This window comes from Leucopleurus acutus (assembly GCF_964270905.1).
Source record: "Leucopleurus acutus genome assembly, chromosome: 2".
Lineage (NCBI taxonomy): Eukaryota > Metazoa > Chordata > Mammalia > Artiodactyla > Delphinidae > Leucopleurus > Leucopleurus acutus.
The window spans coordinates 91,655,070-91,679,468 of NC_139143.1; the positions used below are offsets into that span (position 1 = coordinate 91,655,070).

General features: G+C 49.0%; 1 protein-coding gene across 3 annotated transcripts in view; it reads right to left on the bottom strand.

Annotated features, from left to right (window-relative positions):
- VANGL1 (VANGL planar cell polarity protein 1) overlaps window positions 1-24,269 on the bottom strand; it is a gene marked incomplete at its 5' end in the record, with an annotated part of 38,129 nt that extends 13,860 nt beyond the window's left edge. For 2 of the 3 annotated variants that reach the window (XM_082832355.1, XM_082832356.1), the window contains 3 exons: window positions 11,566-12,173; window positions 16,121-16,253; window positions 24,199-24,269. In XM_082832355.1, the coding sequence (XP_082688481.1) occupies window positions 11,566-12,173; window positions 16,121-16,253; window positions 24,199-24,269 (812 nt within the window). The remainder of the gene's footprint in view (window positions 1-11,565; window positions 12,174-16,120; window positions 16,254-24,198) is intronic. The other variant, XM_082832357.1, reaches the window with a different exon arrangement.
- Window positions 24,270-24,399: the final 130 nt, after the last annotated feature.

A 24,399-nucleotide genomic window follows, 5' to 3' on the forward strand; every position in this document is an offset into this window, starting at 1 on the left:
TATTTCTGGCTGCGTTGGGTCTTCGTTGCTGCGCACGGGCTCTCCTCTGGTTGTGGCAAGCAGGGGCTACTCTTCGTTGCGATGTGCAGGCTCCTCACTGGGTGGCTTCTCTTGTTGCAGAGCATGGGCTCTAGGCGTGCAGGCTTCAGTAGTTGTGGCACACAGGCTCAGTAGTTGTGGCTTGCGGGCTCTACAGCGCAGGCTCAGTAGTTGTGGCGCACGGGCTTGGCTGCCCCGCGGCATGTGGGATCTTCCCGGACCAGGGCTCGAACCCGAGTCCCCTGCATCGGCACGCGGATTCTTAACCACTGTGCCACCAGGGAAGTCCCTTCACTTATATTAAATCAGAAAATTCTTGAAATGAAGAGAGTTTTAGTGTTCTCCCAAGCATAGACTCAAGAAGAAATCAGAGTCCATCTAGTCCCAACTTGCAATCCAAGCACCAACTCTTTAAAACACCCCAGAAATCATTCAGCCTCTGCTTGAAAAGAAAATATGCTCTCACTTTGTACTGAAATGACCTTATTTTAAGTTCTACCCATTGGTCCACCCACAGCTTCCTTCCGCACCAAGCCCCTCTTTCTTGTGAAAGCCCATCATATACTTGAAGAAAACAACTGTGGACATAAACCTCCTCCCTTTTAAGCTTCCTATTTTGCAGATAAGGGCCCCGAGGCCTAAAAAAGTATGTGCACGCCCCCCCGCCCCCCCATACAGTTGTTTATTTCCTATTCATTCAGTTTCCTCGGATCCGATTGTGGTTTCTGCAATTAAACTAGCACATGCTATTAAAATCAGAAATATTAAGGCTGTAGGAGCTCACCCAGTCAGAGGCCTCACACTCCGCAGCTTTAAGTTCTCCCAGGGCAGGGAGAAAAGGTGAGATAGGGCCAGGTGGGGAAGCCTTGTTCAGGTTTTAGCCACTTCTTTTCAAATGTTAATTGAGCCCTTGAGCTCTGTCAACAAAAACAGCTTTCCCACTGTGTGAAAAATGAGCGAGCATTTCCTACATACCAAAGCCCCACAGAAACACTAGCTAGCTGCCTTTATTCTGACGGCCTGGGTATGTGCTGACAGGAAAGCTCTGGAGAGACCGTGTGCTGGTCACAGAATGAAATCTGCAAAGGCCCCCCTTCAGGGTTAGTGTTCATCATCCTGCCAGTCAACTAAGGATGCCAACATTCAGAAAGATTCTAATGACCAGCCTTGACCACTCCATCCAAAGGCAAGTAGGAATTAGGAGCACCTGCTAAGTCCCAAGTGCTGGGATGGATGTGAACGACACCTCAAGGGGCTCAGACTCCCGTCGGTGACAACCACCCAAACAGGGAAGTACAGCTGAGTGACCTGGGGGCCAAGACAGAGCATGTGAGTGGGGGTGGGGAACACCCAAAGAGGAGGCAAAGCTGAGTCTCAAAAGATGAATGATGGTCACACCATGTGGACGACAGCCTATAAAGCCAATTCCAGGCAGAGGAAGCAACGTAGGCAGACACAGGCTGGTGTTCAACAATCCACCTAAATGGTTACAACGAGAGCAACGGGGGTCACAGTGCTGAGTCCTAGGACAGCTCTGAGAACCCTGATGGGGTGGGTTGAAGAGCATCTCCCCAAAATCCGCATCTACCCAGAAACTCAGAATGTGACCTTATTGGTCTTTGCAGATGTAATTACAATTAGTTAATAAGATAAGGTCATACTGGTGTCTATATAAGAAGAAAAGAGGACACACAGAGAAGGCCCTGTGATGACGGAGCTGAGACTGGAGGGATGTAGCTACAAGCCAAGGATTGCAGGCAGTGGCCAGAAGCAAGGAGGAGCCAGGGAGGGCTCTTCCCTGGTGCAGAGGGAACATGGCCCTACCAACACCTAGATTTCAGACTTCTTTGCGGTACGCGGGCCTCTCGCTGTTGCGGCCTCTCCCGTTGCGGAGCACAGGCTCTGGACGCGCAGGCTCAGCAGCCATGGCTCACGGGCCCAGCCGCTCCGCGGCATGTGGGATCTTCCCGGACCGGGGCACGAACCCGTGTCCCCTGCATCGGCGGGTGGACTCTCAACCACTGCGCCACCAGGGAAGCCCTAGATTTCGGACTTCTAACCTTCAAAACTCAGAAAATTGGTTCAAGTCACTCAGTTTGTGGTCCTTTGCCAGCAGCTGCAGGAAGAGAATACACTTGTATTTAGGGAAAGCAGGATGGAGGCAGGTAGAGGGCAAGGCTGAGCTAAGGTTAGGTGGCCGAGGCACTGCACGAATGGCAAAGGGGAGAGGGTGAGGAGAGAGGACGAGGGAGGGAAAGGTCGGTGGGGGCATGGGGGGTAGCAGAGAGGGTGAGCCAGCTGAGAAGACCCAGAGGACAATGGCCGTAAAGGAGCCGGGGTACCACGGCCACCGCATCTCTTGCTCTTTAAGGCATGCCTACCCAGTAGGTGAATTTTAGGCTGGAACCCAGGTCTTTGAGACAACTTGAAAATGCAGGATCCAAAATGAAAGTTGACTCAGCTTCTTGGGAAAATTCCCACCCTGGGAGAGAGCTTGATGCCCTAGGTTTCACCTGACTGCTACTTCTCCCCAGGAGAGTCAACAAGGGTTACATCTTCCTGAATGTGTGGGCTTCACTGCTCCCTGGACTTGGAGATAAACTGACTTTGTGACCGAGAGTCAGGAGCATTTGCAGTAACGTTCGTGTGAGTCCCAGAGACGCACATATAATTAGCCCCTGAACGTTGCTGCCACCTCCTCTGCTGAGAACCGGACACACGAGTGTTCATACCTCCTGGCCCTCCTGTCCTTCAATCAAAATGTTTGTCTCACAGCTGCACTGGGGGCAGTAGCTTACACAAGTCCTGCACAGATAACAGGCAGTGATCACCTGGGAACCTGAGGACAGGGAGTGGCAAAAACTGGAATCGGCTCCTGTTTACTGACAGGTCTGGTTAGGATGCAGGAAGATCTGGGAGGAAGGCAGGATGTTCTGGGACCTTCTCCTGACAGACCGGGGAGGGGGGGACACACGTGGCTGCCTGAGATCTTGAGATGCGACGCCCATCCTGAGAGGCGACAGTGGCCAGCGTCCCTGTCCTGCTGGGGAAGCCCTTCTCCAGGCCACATGGATTCTCCAGGGACCCAGGCGTGCCGGCTCCTCAGCTTCAGCGAACAAGTTCTCTGAATCGAGATTCGAAAACTGGCAGGTCTCCCTGGACGAGGCTTTGAACACCAGCTGCAGACAAGCGCTGCAGGGGATCCCCATTGAAAGATAGCAAACTGAGACCAGAAGCCGCATAGTCCTATGAGGGAAGGAGGTGAAATGTGCTGTCTGGCGGGGCACACAGGGCACTTCTCCAAGCCCTTTGCTGTCCCGCTTTAAGTTCCTGCTAAGAAAGTGTAACCTGGGAAACACCCTCTCTAATAAAACAAGCAAAGTCACACTGGGAGGAGACCACGTTGCCAGCACCAGGAGTCTGTGAGCACAGAAGTGGCCAACAGCTACATGCAACGCCCTGGTCCTCCTGGTCGCAGCAACTGAACAACGAGAGGTGTGTCATTCCTCTAGGCTGCGACACGGAGAGACCACTGGGTGGTCCTGAGCGTGCTGATGACACTGATGAGAAAGCCCCCACCTAGGGGATGATCCAGTCATAGCTGGCAGACCCCTTGCACTGGGGGGACCTACGAGATGTGCTTCCCCTCAAGTGGCAGGTTTGGCTATGGCCACATCTGCCCAGAGAGCTCGCAGCCCACTTCCAGGCCAGGGCACAGGCCCCTCCCACAGGATCCAACCTGGGCTGTACCTGCCATGCCTGCAATGGGAAATCGGCCTTCCAAGCTTTAAATCACTGAACTAAATCACACCGGATGAACATCAAAGACGACCACCTGCTCTGGGTGCCTTGAAAAGCAGATTTAGATCAGGACCAAGAGCAGCCCCAGACCCACCCAAGATGCTCGGTTGGCCTGCTCTTATCCAGCCTCACATCCTCCTGACACGGGTACCTCTGGCCCTGGGAGGAACCGCAGGCACCCAAATGGAAAGGTCTGGAGGCCAAGGGCAACCAGTCTGGCCAACGGATCTCTGCTCACAGAGACCAAGTGAGGCCAATACGGGGCAGGACAGGGAAAGGGGACCCTGTTCGCTTGCCCTCTTGAGTGTTAGTGTACCACACACACTGAACCAAATCACACCCATCAATCCGTGCGGGAGCGTGCAGAAAGCCAGGCAGGCTGAAGGGCGAGTCCTTGGGAAAACAGACCCCACACCACTCCAGTGCGGATCCACCACCCGCCCGCCGCCAGGGGCGGGGGTGTGGGGACGGCACCATGGAAACCAGGTTCACGTCCAGGGCTCCGTCCCGTACTCTCCGCCTCAGAGAGAGGATCTGTGGGCAGACGCCGTGCGAGGGCAGCCTTCCCAGCTGTGGCTGCTGCCAGTAGGCAGCTGAGCAAACACAGGCCCGCAGTGTCCGGCACCTTCCACTCTCATTAAAGCCACTTTTAACAGGCACCATGGGGCCAAACCACAAACGGCAGCTCTGAGCCCGCCTTCGAAATTCTCCCACAGGAGAGCAGAGCCTGAGCAAAACTCTGCACACACTCCTCTTTAGCTCTTACTCATTTTCATCCTTTGTTTCCTTAGGGAGTGGGGGTGGGGACTGCTAATATCTTTACTGAAAAGCAGCTATGCAAGAAGGCACATTTCCAAAGCTGAGACTGCATGGGAAACCATGATCATAAAAAACATGAACCGAGACCTTTGGCGGTCATTTTAAAACACGCCCTCACTTCACAGGCGATGGAGCCAGGCCCTCCCACGACAGTTGGTGCCGGTCTTGAACGTGGGAGGGAGGGGCCCACAGCCCAGCGTGACAGCCAAGCCTGATCAGTGGGGTAATCACCAGCTTTGATATCATTTGACCCAGAATCACAGACGCAAGATTTCCAGTGGAGCTGGATATATCCTGGCGTTACTGGAGTAAACTTAACCTCCCCAGGAGACTCTCCTTTTCTCACTTCTAACTAGGAAACCAAAGTGCCATTGAGAGAAACAAGGCCCCCACTCAAGCTGGGAAGGTGCAGGAGAGAGCTGGAGACAGGACAACAGGAGCTCTGTTTCATGGGGTTAAGCTCCGCTCATTGATCCGTGGTTTCCTGGGGCTTCAGGGTCAAAGGTCACCAGGGTGCCTAACGTTCCTGTCTTAGCTCGGGCTGCCATAACAAAATACCAGAGACTGAGTGGTTTTAACAACAGAAGCGACTTTTCCTACAGTTCTGGAGCCTAGAAGTCCAAGCTCAAGGTCTGGCCAACTCAGTTTCTGCTGAGGACTCTCTCCCTGGCTTGCAGACGGCTGCCTTCTCACTGTGCCCTCACGTGGTATTTCCCCAGTGCGTGTGCACCAGGGGAGAGAGCGTGCAGGCAAGCTCTCTGGTGTCTCTCCTTCCAAGGCCACTAATTGTAGAAGATCTATGAACTCCCTTAACCTTAATTACTTCTTTAGAGGTCCTATATCCAAACATCACCACACTGGGGTTTAGAGCTTCAACCAAGGAATTTGGGGGTAACATTCCACCTCTGGTTCCCCCAAAATTCATGTCCTTCCTGCAAAACATAATCCCACCAAGTTCTTTGCCATTTTATTACAAAGGTCACCTTTTCTCCATCATCCAATAACATGTTCCTTGTTTCCTCATTTCTAGCTATGAATTTTTCAGGGAACACATTCAGTCTGTATTAGTTCCTTTTCAACACAATGCTACAATCATACATGATCATAAATTTCCACTGTTTGAAAAGCAATCCAAGAATCATTTCTTCTAAAGCATAGGTGGTTCTGTGATCAGTAATCAGAACTTTGATTAAATGGTCCACAGTCAATGCCAATTTGTAAGATACTTTTAGTCTCTATGAATGAAGCATTGAGTTAAAAATCCTGCTGGCTGAATTAGGTACAGTGGAGCTTCGGCAATATGAATATCTTACAGGATGGGTCACTGTGAATAGACAAGCTTCCCAGAGGACTGAGATGAGAGTTAAATCTGCTTTTGTGGTTTGTGTCCTTGCTGATGACTACCAGCTATCACCCTTCATTGATGTTCATGTACCTCCTCATAGCAGCTCTTTCCCTGACTTGAAATATGTTACTTCTGGACTCTTGGAGATCTCAAAGTCAATAATTAAATTTTTTAGAACTATAAGAATATGCAGGCTCTGAGAATGAGGGCCTGAGGTTGTTGTGGGAGCCTGCCACACAGTGAACCCCAATGAACCAATGCTTCCAATATCCCCCCCCGGTGCAGTCTTTGCCCCTTAAATCTGGGCTGGGGCTCTGACTTGCTCTAAGAAGAGGATGCAGTGCAAGCAGTACTGGGCGAGTTGCAGGCCTAAGCCTTCAAAGAGAGCTTAGAGAGCTCTGCTTGTGTGTTCTTAGGAGTCCTGAGAAGTTGTCTAGCTACACTAATGAAGACACTACTCCCCCAGAGGGAAGGCCCTCTGGGGAAGGAGAGAACCACAGAATACCTTGGACAAGAAAGCAGCGAAATCCCAGTGGATTCACCACATGACTGCACAGGGACCACTGGCCAGACCAGCCAAAGAACCTCCCAGCTGAGCCCAGCCCACAGAACTATGAGAAATGATAATAATGTTGCCCTAACTACTAAGTTTTGGGGTGGCTTTAACAGCCATAGTTAAAAGAGGTCTTCTTTGGCAGGGGCCCCCAACCCCCAGGCGACGGACCAGTAGCGGTCCTTGGCCTGTTAGGAACCGGGCCACACAGCAGGAGGTGAGCAGCGGACGAACGAGCAAAGCTTCATCTGCCGCTCCCCATTGTTCGCATTACCTCCTGACTCCCCCCCCCCCACCACCGCTCACATCCGTGGAAAAACTGTCTTCCATGAAACCGGTCCCTGGTGCCAAAAAGGTTGGGGACCACTATTCTTCAGGACATGTGACAAACAGAAAGTTAAAAAAGTTTGACCAGGGGACTTCCCTGGTGGCACAGTGGTTAAAAATCCGCCTGCCAATGCAGGGGACACAGGTTCAAGCCCTGGTATGGGAAGATCCCACATGCCACAGAGCAACTCAGCCCATGCGCCACAACTACCGAGCCTGCGCTCTAGAGCCCGCGAGCCACAGCTACTAAGCCCGCGCGCCACAACTACTGAAGCCTGTGTGCCTAGAGTCCGTGCTCCACAAGAGAAGCCACCGCAACAGGAAGCCCCTGCACCGCAACAAAGACTAGCCCCCGCTCGCCGCAACTAGAGAAAGCCTGCATGCAGCAATGAAGACCCAACGCAGCCAAAAATAAATTAAGAAAAAAAAAGTTTGACCAGACAAAGGCTCAAACCTACTTACTACTGTGGTTATAAGGCAGAGGCTTTGTTTGCTGAGCGACTGAATAAAAGAGCCAATGGAGCTAAGGAATGACCGTAGAGTGGGAGCCAGCCATCTCTGAAAATCCTCTTCACACACTCCTTTCCAGCCCTGAAGCTATGATTTAAATGAGATAGAATAAAGTGTACAAAAATATCTAGCACCCAGCCTGGTTCATGGTAAGCGCTCAAAAATTGCTTACAAGTCCACTCATGCGTTCTTAAAGCAGTGACATGAACATGAACACATCTGTTCAGGGGCACCATGGTGAAACGGTTAAGATCATTCTGGAACCAGCCTGGGCTCAGATCCTGGCTCCCACAATTACAAACTGTGTGGCCACAGACAACCTACATAACTCCTCCAAGCCTCAGTTTCCTCACCTGGAAATGAGGGTAACAGTGCCTACCTCACAGGATTGCTGTGATGATTCAATGAGTTACATATTAAGAGCTTAGAAGGTGCCTGGCGCATGTTAAGGTCTATGTCAGTGTTAACTGGTAAGGTTTCCATTGTTGTTGCTTTGTTCTGCATCTTGGATTCAGTCAGTCAATTACACTGGCTGCTATGCTCCAATATTTACAGGATTTACCTTTAAAGATTTCAAAACTGAGAAATTATTAATGAGGACCATTAAATGTCATTTTAAGTCTCTTTTTTCTTCTGGGTTTCTCCCCAGATACAGTCAGATCAAAACCTAATGCTTGGTGAAATCCTGGAAAAGTTAGCAACTCATTGCGAGAACTTGGCCAAGAAAAGTGACACGTGAGGTATGTGTGGAGAATTACGAACCCAATGTGCCGAGACTCCAGGATGCTGCGGAGAACGCAGGGACGGAGTGTGATGCACAGGAAGGCGCTGGTTCCTTGCGGTCTCAAGCAGGTCCCTGAACCTATGGCTCGGGGCCCTCAATGGTAAAGGGGCGACACCACTACAGCACCTGCCCCCATCCCTGACAGCAGCGAGGAGGGGAAAGGGAGACATCCCTAAGAGCCCTGGTAATCCCTACGGCACTGGGCAAAGGTTAGGATGTATCTTAATCTACTTTGGGGTCTCACTTTGTACAACTGGAACCTTTTACATTTCTGAAAGTTTTCAAATAAGCCCAAACTCCCATTCCTGCCAACAAGCAAGGTCCCTGCAAGTACCTTTTATGAGAGCTAAGGAGAAACATATTTTAAGACACTAAAGAATAGATATTTTTCTGACTATTCTCAAAAATAGCTCCGTTGACTTTATAAAATCACCTTTGAAAACAAAACAACAAAAGAACTCACCATCGCTCTGCATCTCAGCCCAGTAGGCCGCTGCTCCGGGGAGGGCCTTACATAACGGGAGAGTAGACTGGCCTGATTCTGGGAGGGTCTGGGGATGACCTGCTATTCTGATCCCCGGGACCTGCTTTGTGTCTATTCCAATTTTACAAAGGGGCTTAGAAGTTCTATTTCTGATCCAGTGACTCTTCCAGCCACTGATGGATTTAGACCAGAATTAGCCCAAGGCTCGGCGGGCGACAGGCCCACGGGGGCCAGCAGGGAGAGATGGATCCCGAGCCCGTCCCAGATCTCGCAGCCTGGCTGTCGCATGGGTGGCTGGCCCTGCCCGAGGGCTCTGGGAGTAAAGACACCTCTCCTTCCCTGGCCGTCTTTCCACCCCACAACCGGGGTCTCCATGTGAGGGGCAAGAGGGGCCTTACGAAGGCAGGAGGGGAGGAAAACAAATGGTCCTGCAGAGGGGCTGGAAGGAAGAGATGGGGCCACCCCCGGGCCGCCTTCCGTCTCCCTGGGGAGCTAGGGTGGGTGGCTTCAGGGACAGCAAGTTAAGGACTACGCAGCTGTTTGGTCACGGTGAGGACAACCCCGAGGGGTCCGCGGCAAGCCCTGGGCCACACGGCACTGTGGGCCCTGCGTCTCCTGCCCAGGTCTACCCCTGGCTGGCGCAGCCATGTGGTGAGGAACCGGGACGACCCCCAGTTTTCTGAACATACCGTGGCACACTGCCCTGGGGCTGTTTTGTGTCCCCTGCCCACCTCCACCCTGATCCAGCACGCGGAGCAAGCAGTCCTAGAGGGAGGAGGGACACGGGGGCCCACGGAGGGAGTCGGCCCCACTGCCTGGACTACCTAAAGTGGGAAGACTCCCTTCCCTTTTCCACCTCTGCAGGTGGGATTCACACAACTAGAGCTGAGCCAAAACACAAAACCACGGCAGGCCTCGCTACGGGCCAGCGTATTAACTACTTACATTTACAGAGTCCCAAATGTCACTCATCTCTCTGTGACCAGAGCTGGATTTCTCTCCACCCTCCTGACCTTTAGCAAAACCTGTCCAGTCCTGAGATAGGTGTGTGGCCGGGCTTTATCTCTGTCACTGCCTGAAGTCCACCCCGTCCTCCTGTGTTCCCGTTGCCCATTCCAAGGCCTGTGTCTGCCACTGTGCACTGCACAGTGTGGCAATGGTCCCCCTCCAAGGAGTTCCGGGATACAGCTTTGGAGGCAGCCACCCTGTGTCTGTGGAGCCCCCAGGTCCGGGCTCTGTACGCAGCAGACGTTTAATACAAGTCTGCTGGTCATTCTCCAATGTAAAATATGGGGAAAGAAAGCTGCCTGAGATGAATAAGCAGCAGAGACCTACCTGCCTTCACAGCCCCTCTGGCATCTCTGCAAAGGACTCAATACATCTGATTTCACTGCGTAGAGCCTGTGAATCAGATGCCGATTCCCTCCAAGGATCGGTCAAAGCGGCACAGGCCTTGAATGCTAAACCACCCAGTCCTCAGGCGGTACATCTGAGCCAGAGGAATGAAAGAAGATACGTGCCAACACCGAGATGGTTTGGCAGTATCACTGACTCCAAACCGGGGTTGGGCCACCTCCCCGGGCCCCAGCCAAAAATATGACAAAGCCCACTAAGGTGCCCTTGCCATCCTGGCTGCTTTGCAGTATCACAGCAGTAATAGCTACAACCAACAAAGTGCTTACCATACGCCAAGCAGGTTACACACGTCGACAGACATGTTGATGCACAGGAGGGAGGAGAGCCCTAGGAGAGGACAATGTCACACATCCCATCATTCTCTCATCCGGTAACCATCTGAGTGCCAACCATGTGCTATGCTCTAGGCCAGGCACTGAAGATGCAAAGAAGAGTAAGACACAGCACCTGTCCTCAGGGAGCCCACAGTTTGTGGAAGAAAACACAGAAAAATAGGCCAATGACACCAAATGAGAGATGCCATAGTGGGGGCATTAACTTAGGTCTGGCTTCATGGCATCTAGTGGATCCTGAACAAAGCTAGTCATGTTCTTTTGTATAAATGACTTAAATTCCCTACACCCCCATCTCTTCATCTGTAATATAGGGATTAATAGTACCCACACCAAAGAGTTCTGTGAAGACAAACTATACAAAGTGCTTACCTCGGGGTAAATAAAAACAAAATAAAATAAATAATGATGATCACTCTTTTAGTTAACCACAAAATAATTGATTTTATGCACAGATTTAAAATACGACATCTTAATGTATTTCTAACTTCTTCTCACGCGCATACATTTTTAAGACACTCAACTCTTCCAAATCTGTACTTTGAGTCTTTCCTGGAGGATCACTAAGGTGACCATGTAAGTTATTGCCCAAACCAGGACACTTCTGAGAGTGGGGAGAAAAGGAACGATTAATAATTCCACTGGGACAATGGGGTAAACCAGATGTACCATTATGAACAAAATGGAACCGCTGATGACTCTATCGTTCACAGGCCAATTTCCGGGGCAAGGTCAGCAGCCGTCACTAAGGCTTCCTTTCTCCATCATTTTTAAGAGCTGCCAACAACTTTGGAAATAGGCCCAACAAAACTCCAAGCTGGAAGAGAGCCAGTACCAGGAAAGTCAATGCACACGAACAACCCCACCTCCACCCTGCCATACACACAGACACACAGACACACACAGACACACACAGACACACAGACACACAGACACACAGACACACACACAGACACACACACACAGACACACACACACACACACACACACACACACACACACACACACACACACACACACCTCCCAAAACCTGAAAAAAAGACTCAGAGCCCGGTCCTGGCTCTTGGCACCTGCCGTCACCCCTCACTTGTTGAAGACTAGCTGTCTTCTAGCAAGACATCTGGGGTCCTTCTGCCCCGAGACGATCCCCCTCACCTCAGGTGTCCAAAGCTGTAGAAGCGGGACTCGCCGTCAGTGGAGCGGACCACCTGCAGCGTGAACATGGGCTGCAGCTGTCTGAGCTCCAGCAGGACAACGGCCAGGTAGTGGATGAAGAGGAGGGCGTCCACGAGGGAGACGGCGTATTGCACGATGCCCTGGTAATTTCGGTCCCGAGAGTCCAAAATGCGGACCCCGTAAAAAAGCCAATAGGAGACCACGAAGAGAAAGATGAGGACCAGCAAGAGCGCACGGAACACGAGGATCCGCGGCACGTCGGCTCTCTGCTTGCGGAAGAACAGCGCCCAGGTCCCGATGAGCAGAATCAGGAGCTTGAACGCCATGGAGATGAAGAGTCCCTCGCAGATGGTGCCACAAGGCTCCAGCTCCTCCCGCCACAGGATGGGGGGCAGCAGGATGAAGGCGATGGGGGTGAGGAAGACCAGGAGTCCGAGCACCGTGGCGACGGTGAGGCCCAGGTAGCGCCTGCAGTCCAGCCCCACGCTGTCCTCCATGTCCTTGCTGATGCGGGCGATGTCCTCCTGCGAGATGCTGTGCTCCGACGTGCCTGTGATGGCCGTGGTGGTCTCCCCCCAGTTGTCATCCTGACAGGGAGAGAACAGTGAGGATGAAGAGCCACATGGCAGATCACGTGTAAAAGCCACAAAGCCCGCGGGGGCACGGGGGACAGGGAGGGCCCACCTCCTTCAACCAACCCACATGAGCGGGCTTCCTGGGAAATGGAGGCTTAGCTCTTCAAACAGAGGAATTTTTTAACTTTAACAATTTTCATTGACATTTTTCAAAATGTATTATATATCTACCTTTTCAAACAGAGAAAACATAATTTGACCTGTTTGTGTGTTTGGGTGATTCGTGACTACAACAGTGATTACCTGAGAGGCTCGAGGATAGACAATCCTACTGTTAGACTAACGTGTGCGAGCGCACCTACCACCTAAGGAGAGAACCCTCTGCACTTCCTTCTTGATTCATGGCTGGGCGATAAAGGCTTACTTTAAAGCCCAACCCCTGAGTGGGGAGCATTACTACGCCCTCCAGGAGCTCTGAGGAGGGAAGATCTTGCACAGGAGGGAAACTTACATGGCTACATACATATCAAAAGCCACCTGTAGTTGGTACGCACATTTTGTAAAACTCCATGATGTTTTCCGTAAGTATCAAGCAATCTGACAACATTTCTCATTGAACAAGCTAAGCAGATGCACGTATCTCTGGCCAGGACAGCTCAAACATTCCTCCCTAAACACATGTTCTCATGGCAAACTAAACATCAAGAGCATAAAAATACTGAGATTGGGCTTCCCTGGTGGCACAGTGGTTGAGAGTCCGCCTGCCGATGCAGGGGACACGGGTTCGTGCCCCGGTCCGGGAAGATCCCACGTGCCGCGGAGCGGCTGGGCCCGTGAGCCATGGCCGCTGAGCCTGCGCGTCCGGAGCCTGTGCTCCGCAACGGGAGAGGCCACAACAGTGAGAGGCCCGTGTACCTCAAAAAAAACAAACAAACAAACAAAAAAACACTGAGATTACTAAAATGTGTGCCTTTTACTTTCTTACTTTCACTGTCTCACTTTCTCTTGCTTTTTAAAGTCTGAGGTAGTTTGGAGTGATTGTCTCTTCATTTAACATGATCCGGTTGCCAGTGTTTTAAACAATTTCTCTCCTTCTCTAGCAACTATGGTGTCGTTCCAAAGCAACAACAGACCGAGAAGACAATGAAAAGCCACATTGGGTCCAAAGAGGTTTTTGCCTCAGAAATTTGTGTACATGACTTAACTCGGAAAAAACAGTCAGCCACGGTGGTAAGTTGGGTGCAATTAATGCGTAAGATACCAATTTAGAAAAATCTAAGTTAATAGCTGAATCAGCAAGATAGAGAACTCACAAACGATAACCTCAAATCTAGTAACAATCAAAAAAATTAGGATTCATGAAATGTATAAGCTATGGCAAGAAATAGTGGTGGCGGCAGGGAAGGTCTCGACCTGCGAACAATAGGTCTTCAACTTGGAAAGTTACAAGTATCAAGTACTATGAGGGAAGTTACTAGTTAAGATAACAGCCAGAAGCAACCGCTACTCTCACTGCTGGTAGAAGTTTAAAATGGTACAATCACTCTTGAAAACTGGTCTGGTAGTTTCATATAAATGTAGATTTACACTTAACTGTATGGCCCAGCAATTCTACTCCCAGATTTTTACCCCAAATAAATGAAAACATATGTCCACAAAAAGATTTGAACCAGAATGTTCTTAACATCTTTATTTTCATGCCAAAAACGATGCAACCCAAATGTCTATCCACCGGGAGAATGGATAACAAATTGTGGTATATTCATACACTAGAACACTACTCAGCAAAAATAAAAAAGAATGAATTGCTGAAACACAGCAAAACATGGATGAATCTCAAAGTTGTTATGCTGAGTGAAAGAAAGTCCAAAACAAAAGAATATGATTCCAATTATATTAAATTCTAAAACAGGCAAAACTAATCTACAGTGATAGAAATCAAAGCAGGGCTTGCCTTAGAGGGCAGGGGTTTGGGGGCAGGGATTGACTGGGAAAGCATAAGAGAACTTTCTAGAGTGAAAGAAATATATCTTGATAGGAGTGTGGGTTATATGGGTTTATTCAGCTATTACAACTTTTCAAACTGTACACTTAAGATCTGTTCATTTCTCTGTGTGAATTTACTTCAATTTTGAAAAAGAAAAAAACACAAGCACGAGAAGAAACAGCCACACATTCAAAGATGGACAACTTGCTTTAACATAAGGTGAGTTTACAGATCAGTAAAGTTACTTTGTAACACTCTTAGTGAAGGCAAATATTGGATTCCATGTTTTGTATTGGGCCGAATATTCAGTTGATGATCAGTGTTGAAATAATGATCACTAGTATTATGGTCATTTTGTTATGCAGCTGATTTAGCTACTCACCCGTTTTCCTGCCAAAGAGTTGCTATCTAAATCCCCTGTCCATTTTAAGAATATGTGCACATCTGTGCCTAAAAAATGAAGATGTCCAACAATCTTCCCAAGACTGAGGTTCTTAGAAGAGAAAGGATCTTAGATCCTCTATCTCAATCCCCTGGATTTTCAATGAAGAAACTGAGGCCCACAAAGGTTGTGAATGCCCGAAGTCAAGTCACATAGCCGCTGAGAAGTACAGCCTCCAGATGCCCACTTCAATGCTTTTCCCTGGTGTAAACACCAACAGCTTCCTAATGTAGCTTCCTAGTGAGCTACAAGATGTAGAGAAGATGACAGATGAAATGCCTTCACAGTGGGCCACCAGCACCTCTGAATTCACATCCAGGAGGAAACTGACCCCTGCAGCACTTAAGGGTGGCCCAGTCTTAGGATTGGCCCCATCCATCCAACCATTCCTCTGGCCCTCTGGCTCTCCATCCCTATGACTGCCCCAGAGCCAAGGCAGGCTGTGCAACAGTAAGGACTAAAGGCATTTACTCACCACTGAACAAACCCCACATTCAACCACAACTGCAGCTTTGGCTTCTACGAGCATCTTGCATGCTCTGAGGAATTCCAATTTCAGTCCATACATCTGCTTATAAATGCACATCTGTCTGTACCCATAGGTACACACAGATACATGCTCATCTATATCTTTACAGCTGTGTGGGTGCACATCAGTTTATTTGGGGCTAAGGCTAGACATGCATATACTTCAAGGGGCTGTGCAAACATGTTTCTGAGTATAGCTCAGGTGTTTATTCAAATCAAGTAGACTGTGAGACAGCTGGGACCCAGAGAGAAGAACACACACAATATTTAAAAAAAATGAATAGTCCATATTTTAAAATTGGGTGATTTCACATAAAATCCTAACTTTCAGCTTTTCTTAAATATTGCAAGACCCTGGAACACTTAATTCCTGCATTCCTGTTGCTTCCTTGACAGAGGAAATGCATTCTCCAGGTGCCAGATTCCATCACTCCATGCCACAGCCCTGACACTGACATGCCACACAGATTGCTATTTACTCCCAAGCTAGCCTGATATATTTTTGCCTCTTCTGTGTAACGCAGGGTCTATTTCACTCACCTATGTTTCCCTAGCAGGCATCTAAGTGTACAGCTCCAGGTTTAGTGAGGCTTCGTCTGGGCTGTCCTAACCCCTCAGCTCTTCTTCCCTACATGACTTAGGGTCTCTGGAGAGCGAGTTTCCTTCTCTCTTACACTGTTCTACTTTGGAATGAGTCTCCAGAGCCTGCAGCCTGCAACTTTCCCTTCTCTGCTCTGTCGTCAGCCTCGCCGGCTTCTTTTCAACACCATTCAAAGGAGGCGAACCAATCACACTTCAGAAGAATCCTCAAGCTAGCCAATGGTAGGTCAGGCTGTCCTTAGACCAACAAGAAACCACAGGATATAGATAAACTAATTAACATGCTAGAAAAATAAAGATAAAAACCCAAGAGAACCTATTACAACAAGACTTAGGAAAACATTTACAGAAAAGAGGCTTGATCAAGTACCAGTGTACTTACAGACTGCCTTTGATCCTCACCTGAGCTTCCTCCGTCCGAGTAGAATCATTTGCCAACAAGGGCTCTCCGGTGGGAGCTTGAATGGTGACAGATTTTTCTGACCCTCTGCCATCTTTATTCCGGGGTGATTTGTGCCTCTCTCTATTTCTTTCCCTGAAAAAAAATAATAAAAGATAAATCCGCTAGCACATTTATGCCATGTTAATTAACCCTCATCAAAACATGTTATAGGGCTTCCTTGGTGGTGCAGTGGTTAAGAATCCACCCACCAACACAGGGGACACGGGTTCGAGCCCTGGTCCGGGAAGATCCCACATACCGCTGAGCAACTAAGCCCATGCACCACAACTACTGAGACTACGTGCCACAACTACTGAAGCCCGTGCACCTAGAGCCTGTGCTCTGCAACAAGAGAAGCCACCGCAATGAAAAGCCTGCGCACTGCAACAAAGTGTACCCCTGCTCGCTGCAAGTAGAGAAAGCCCGTGTGCAACAACGAAGACCCAACGCAGCCAAAAATAAATTAATTAAATTAAAAAAAATATTGTTAAAAAAAAACGTTATAAATTTCATTTTGAATTTAAGAAACTTCTACACACACACACACACACACACACACACACACACACACATCCCACCCCCCGGCAAAGAGTAAGCTGATCTTTACTCCCTACTTACTATTTTCTTTCTGCCACTCCAAGACCCAAAAAAAGACTGTCACTTCTTCTCTCTCAACAGTGATCATATTTTTTCAAAGCCTAATACTGTGAACTTTAGAATTTCTGTAGGTAAGGCACATTTCATTGAAAATCACTGACTTGAGTTGATCATAATTCGCCTAAACTTATTTTCTAGGACTTTTTTCTATTGGGACAACACAGCAAAATACTTAAGCTTTGGTCTGTCCAAAAAAATCTGGGACACACTGTCACCCTACACCTTTGGACAAGAAGAGAAGAAAGGAAACCCTAAACCAATACAGAGAATCAGTTACTTCCCATTACTACAAATTCAAAACTAAAAGTCATTCCCATAGATTCTAGATGAACTTAAAGCACCCACAGAAACAGGCAAAAGTTAGAGCAAATGACCCCAAGAGGTACACACATGGGTGTGTGTGTGTGTGCACGTGTGTGCGTTTTCGGGCCCCCTAAGGAAAGCAGGCTGTTGCACCATTTTACCCCAGATGAACTTCCTGGGTGCTCTTCCAGGGTGACGATGAGCACACCCTGCTGTGGGTCAATGCTGAAATTAGGAATCAACCACTGTGCAAAGCCCAGGGGTCATGACCTGGCCATTAACCACCTATGGAGACTGGCACCCCTACCTCCAACTGTGAAGAGTCAACCCAGGAGCCCCTCCAAAGGAGCCCCTCAGTGGCCAAGAATAAGTTCCCTCAAACTCCGTCCCGCAGGCCGCCCTGACATCAGTCCTCCTTCCTTCACCCACGCGCCCTCCTCCCCAAGGTCTCCCAGGCAGGACAGAAGCGTCGCACACACACACTACAGAGACAGACGGTCAGATTTTGGTTCTGCCCCTACCTGCTGTGTGAGCCTGCACACGTTACTGAACCTGCCAATTAAAGAATGTCGCTCACCAGTGGCTCTAAAAGGATGAAGTTGCTAGCCCCTGCTGTTGCTGACCTTCGACACACCCTGAAAGGAGTTCAGGGCAGAGATCAGGAAGGAGGCACTCTGTGCTCTGGGAACACTGGCAGAACAGCCCTTCAGACAGTTAGACATTTTCAGGAGAAAATGTTATGAACCCAACTTCTCGCATCTTCTCACACCTAGAAAAGCACTAAAATCATTAAAGGAGACGTCTGCTCCTCGTGACCAGCAGCAACCTTCTACCAAGATGTGTGCCTACTTGCATGTACCCCTTTCATCAAGTCATATATATGCTGACCTCCCCCACTACCTCTTCAGAGCAGTTCCTCAGAGCCATGTGAGAGGCTGTCTCCCAGGCTTTAGTCTTCAGGAAGCCCCAAATAAAAGTGACCTCACAGCTCTCATGTTGTGTTTTATTTCAGTTGACAAGCCTCTGAAAAACCTCAGTTTCATCATCTATGCAGTGGGGATAACGATCTCACCACATAGACACAGGGATGTGAAATAATAACACTGTGGCTATTATTACTGCTATTACTATCCACACATGGCAAAGAATGGTGGCTTGACCTGGTGAAGCAGAGTACGTGTTCCTCGGAGACAGATGAAAAACAGGCACACAATCAAACCCCCTCCCCCTGCACAGCATCCCTCCTATTAAACCTACTACTTAGCTAACAAAACCACATGCAGACTTTCTGTGGTCAAACTTCTGCTCTATCAATATCTCCCTAGGATAAGCCCTGGTTAATTCCTTCAAAGGGCAGGGAGGCTTCAGTTGTCCCAAAGACGCTTTCAGTGATACCATCTCTAATCCCTGTAGCGTAATTTATCACTACAATCTATTGTTAAATTAGAGTCCAGAAATAGATGTGTTCGGGTCAACTCTGGTGTTTTATTTTAACTGGGCAACTAAGGAAACAGCAAAGAGATGTTGTTTGTTTATCCAGGGGTGTGTCTCACTGCCAATCACTCCACTGCCCACCCCAATTTAAAGAGCACTTTACCAAGTGCTTTCTTATATTAATCTTGTTCAATCCTAACAATAACCCTATGTGGTATTATTGTCTGCATTTTATAAATGAGGAAACGGAGGCTCACAGAGGTTAAGTGACTCCCCAAAGTCATAGCAAGTGGCAGATCAGGATGTGAACCGACTGCCTCGATTCAGACCCGCTCTGCGGCACTGATTTGAAGAGCAACTGGAAGATTTTGTAGCATAAGTATTCCTTATGCTCATTCCCACACCCCGAACTTGATGAACTTACCAGAGCTATGGAATCTGCCTTTGAAGCTACTGCTAGAAGTCATGACTTGACCCTGACCTTGGAGAACACAAAGCAGTGCACCCAGCACTCTGGGCTGCCAAAGACAACCACTTCAAAAGGACTCACTGTGAGAAACAATAAGCAATGGGGGAAAGTTTTCCCATGTGTCTGATCAGTCTTAGCTGTTTAGACTAAGTCTGGAATCACTGTTCCCCAGGACCCCCACCTTGGCCAGGCCAGACCGAGGCACTGCTCCTCTTACTGTGTTTCCACTTTCCCCAACTGCTCTCACATCTATCACTGTCCTGCCATCTGCCAAGTCACGTGCTCCCCTAACCCATCAATCTCTTCACTGGTCCCACGGGTCAAATCCTGTGACAGCACAAATTCCACTGGAAATCAAAATTCTTCCACCGAGTGCCAATTCCTGCAGGCTGAACACTACCAGGGCCGGAGCGGGTAGGGAACCACCCAGGGCTGGAAACAGTCTCTCAGGGGCCAGCCCTTCCTCGACCCGACCCCAACTGGCCCAGCCTGGCCCTTAAAGGGCCCGACAGTCCCCAAAGGAGACGCGATCTCTATAGTTCCCCTGGTAACATCAGAAGTAAACCAGATAAGAGCCCATTACCTGACAACTCCAGGAAGGTTTCTCATCCTCCAAGCCCAAAACCCTAAACCACTGCTTCTCACACGTGAATGTGCAGACAAGCCACCTGGGGTGCAGAAGAAGTACAGATTCACTGGCCCCATCCCCAGAGAAATAGTCTGGAGAGGAGAGACACCAGGAATCCGCCCTTTTCATCAGCACCCCAGGTGATTCGAAGGCAGGTGGTCCAGGAAACTCTGCCCAAGGCTCTCCCACCCAAATGGTCCTGGGGGAGGAGGTTGTTGGAGCGACTACTCAGAAGTTTCCCTGTTTGTAAAACGCCCTGTATACAGTGGGGGCTCGATAATGGGAGCTGTGAGTGCAGCGCTCAGCTACACAATGTTGCAGTGTACAGCGTGGCTTCTATACTAAAACAGCATTAAGTGCATGAGGCTGGGAGCAGGACTCAGGACAGTGTGCATCAGGCCCAGATCTGCCTTTGAAGCTACTGCTAGAAGTCATGACTTGACCCTGACCTTGGAGAACACAAAGCAGTGCACCCAACACTCTGGGCTGCCAAAGACAACCACTTCAAAAGGACTCACTGTGAGAAACAATAAGCAATGGGGGAAAGTTTTCCATTCACTGTCAAGTAAGGGGCCGACGGAAAGCTCACCCTATCAACTCAACGTGGGCTGCATGTCGTGCTGGTCCTTGTCAAGGGAGAAAGACCTGTTGTACAGCTTTTATAAAAATCACTGGTCCTGAATTACTGCTCTGAATTACTGTCTGAGCCCGGACTACATAGAGAAGTCCAACAAAAAAGGCTGCCTTCCAAGTGCTTTCCAGCATGCAGAGCTATGAGCCCAGTATGGCTGTCGCTTCACTGCATCGGTACCCAAACGTTCATCCCCAGAGCTCCAACTGCCGTGATGTCAAGTACGTGCTAAGTACCCTCCAGGAGAGGGCCCGCCAGTGGTGAAGACCACCAGTCCACGGTGTCTAAGAGAAACAGGAGACAGGGAGTAGGCTACCAAACCACTGAAAGGATTTTTCAAACACACGCGCACTTGGTGTTTCTCCAACTCCACCGGAGTCGTCTGGATCACCTACGCATCTTTGCTGGGCAGGTGTGTCAGCCTCAGGAATCCTCGTATCTTTATCTCTGAGCCTGTCTCCATGCATCATGTGCCCGTATGAGTAAAGGTAAGTCAGGGGTCGGGGGCAAGCAGTAACATGCTGGAGGCCTGGGCACGTGTCTGTACCCGCACGTGTGGGAGTGTGTAAATGCTTGTATTCAGGCGATTCCAGAGCTGAGCCCTGGGGGTGCTGCTGTAAAGCCCGTCTCACTCTGACCAGAATCCCCGTCGATTCCTAGACCGTTCCCACTTACAGTCAGCATTTCCTGGGAAGATGATTTTGCCCTCTTTCTGTTGTTCGTCTATTTCTACTTGGGGAAAGCCAGCTCCACCGGTTACTCTTCCCTTTCCTTCTCTGCCACCACCCACTACCTGTCCTTTCTCCACCAACTGCGACTACCGGGGCCTGGCTGCTTCCTCTCGGCACTGCCTCGGGCGCGAGGGCTGGGCACAGGACAAACCGACTTGGAAGCGGCCTCGGAACGAAAGCACAGATCGCCCTACCGCTCAGGCAGCCTCTTGTGGACAATGCATTTTATAGTACATTAGTCACATGGCTTACCCTCCACTCCCTTTCTTCCCTATCAGTTACTCTGCCGCTCTCCACCCAGCACAGCCCGGGGAGGAAAGCATGGCTTCCAGAGGAGGACTAAATGGGGCCTTAAACCTGAGGGTCTCTACCAACCTCATAACTTCAGGCAAAAAGTGCTCTCTCTGAGTCTCAGTTGTATCACCTGTTGAACGGGGGGTCCCACCTCCCACTGTTCTGGGACTGCTGTGAGGATGGGGGATAATGACCAAGGGTCCTAACAGGCACTCTCAAAAAGGTCATGAACAGTACTGGCAGCCGCTGTATTGAACTCGGGGAACTGGTACTCCAAAACCCAAAGGCTAGGCGAGGTCGGCTGGAGTCTGTGCCGTTTTCCCAGCAAGTTAACTGGATACCCTCTGGAGATGGCAGGTATCACAAAACCAGACCACTAACCTCTTTGTTAGAAAAGAGTCACTTGTCATCTGCTTAGAACCCAGCCAGTCCTCCAAAGATGATCTCGGTGTCATCAGGAATATCAAGTTTGCTGCCCTTCATTATTCCCCTCTGACAGTTCTACCAGGATTCCTAAAGACCAAACAAGCTCCCTCTCCTTTCCTACTCTGCCACTCAAATTCCCAACAAATCCCTGAGCAAAGCAGCCCTCACAGGGACACTCCCGGGTGATAGAGACCCTCTGCTGGGTCCAGGGCACCCACCCCGACAAAGGACTCCCGACACCTACTCTCTATGGATTACAACCTCTGCCCCACAGTCACTATGCCCTAGAGGGCTGCCTGTCAGGGAATCCAACTCAGAGGTTGTTGCTTTTCTAAAGATGCCAGGAAGTTCACCTATAAATCTTGAATCTCTCACCCCGAGCTCTTCTGAGTAGGCATTCAGCAACACCCTTGGTTAAATTATTAAAGGTCTCAGCTTGTATTATTTGCCAAGTACTTTCCGCAGGGGTCCAAGAAGGCCCTCAGAGTTCTGCCTGCTGTTTTCATTGAAAGTTACAGTCTCCTAAAGTTACCACGAGAGCACTGCAGTATCAATTTCTCGGGGCCCCAAGGGGCCTGAGGAAACAGCAGTGCAGAGCAATGACAGTCGGGACATGAGTCTAGATAAAGGAGGCCAGAGATGGTTCCTCCTCTGAACACTGCAAGGCGTCCCTCTCTACTCATCTCCAAGCACGAAGAGAACCCCCAAATTCCCACTCCACTCATCACAGTGTAGGATGGGGAAGCTTGCAACACTGACAAGGGAATTGCTTTTTCCAGTTAAGCTCCAAGATTGGACATTTTTACACAGCTGTTTCTAGTATTTTAGAACAAATCTGATATGTTTACCCACTGATTGAAATTTGTGATTAAATGTTTCTCACCAGAGGGTTCCTGACTTTCTCAGGATCTGGGTTCTGGCATGTCACTTTACGCCTCACTCAGCAGCCCTCCTTGCTGTTTCCCATGCTGACTAGAAAGCCTTGCCTGGGCTCCAGCACAAGCTCATTTACCTCTTTCCCCCAGATTGTTATGATTATACGAGCAATACATGAAATTTAGAAAATAAGGAAAGTTACACACACACACACACACACACAACTATAATCCCAATAGTTGCACACCTAGAGATAGGCATGGTCAATCTGTTACCATTCATTGTATCATAAGAATATATAACCACTATAGGTACAAAGTTTTGAATCTTGTTTTTTAGTAACATGGCATCATATGTATTTTCTCATGTCATTAAATAATCTTTGAAAGTCCTTCTTTTACACTCATTCCATTTCTACTTTTAATCACAAAATATACACTTGTAAAAGACTGAACAAGTGCAGAAAGATAAAGCACAAATGAAAGTTCCCATCAGTCACCATCCTGTGTGGACCCCTTCCCGGTGGATGACCGCTCTGGGCAGCTCCGACACTATCCTTCCAGACCCCTTTCTGCGTGTGTACATCCGTACATGCTAACAAACGAATAAATCAATTAGATATCCATATCTTACTGCTGTTTTACTAAACAAAATCCTGCTCTGCATTCAGCTGCTTGTATGGGGAACTGCTCAGTCAGGGAAACACCACTATAATCACCATTCCCAGCCATGGCAGGGCTGTGACCACAGGTGGGCCTTTGAGTGTGGTGCTGAAATGCCAAGGCCATTGATAGCATTAATACAGCCACTGGTTAGTGACCTACTATGTGCTGTGTTAAATGCTTCACAAGCATAATCTCATTTAATCCTCTCAACAGCCCTGCTATACCCATTTTACAAAGGAGGGCTCTAAGGAAGAGGCAGCATTGCAATTTCATCAACTGCACTCTTCACCAGTACAGTACCACCTCTTCATTCATTCATTTCCTCGTTTCTCTCCTCACCGTTCTGCAGGTCTGTAATACTGCAGGCCTTATGAATACCAGTGCAGACCTGTTCATTCCTCACAGAGGAGAGGAAATTTGGCCCCATCACCGAGGTCGGAGTTTTCAAAACCCAGGCCTGCGCACTGGGAAGACTAGTCAGACAGAAATAAATAAGGCACTAGGCCAATCCTGCCACTTCAGTGGATACGCCTCAGGCAAATGCATAATGGATGAGTCAGCAGCTTTGGGTGAGAAGCAACAAATTAACACTTTTTTTATTTTGGAACTTTCACTCGCATTCTTGGTAAAGCTTTGAGAGAACTGTCATCTACGAAAAGTACTTAGAAATGAAAAACATTTCCACTGAAGGGAGAAACTTTAATTTAAAATCAATTGTGAGAACTTAAAAGTCACCAACTGTAATGGTGGCTATAAAATGTAAATTGGTGGTGTAGTTCCTCCCAATGCCTGTTAAATGCTCTTGGACTGAACCTCCGGCGTCAACTGCCCTGCAGGGGTACTGTCTGAAAGTGAGCCCAGGCAGCCTGAGCAACCTGCAAGTTTCCCCCAAAGGAAAAGTGGAACAAGCAGTAGCTTACATACCCTTGTCTGTGAGATTTTTTCGAATGACTAGAATAGTAAGAGTATCCAGAATACGTGGATTCGGTATCCATAGCAACGGAGAGCTTGCTCTTGCTGAAGGAGCAGGTACTGTTTCTCCTTAGAGGTAGAGAATCTCACCTACTGGACTCCTCCTCAGACCTCAAAGGGCCTGGGAATCGAGGAACGAATTCTGGGAAAACA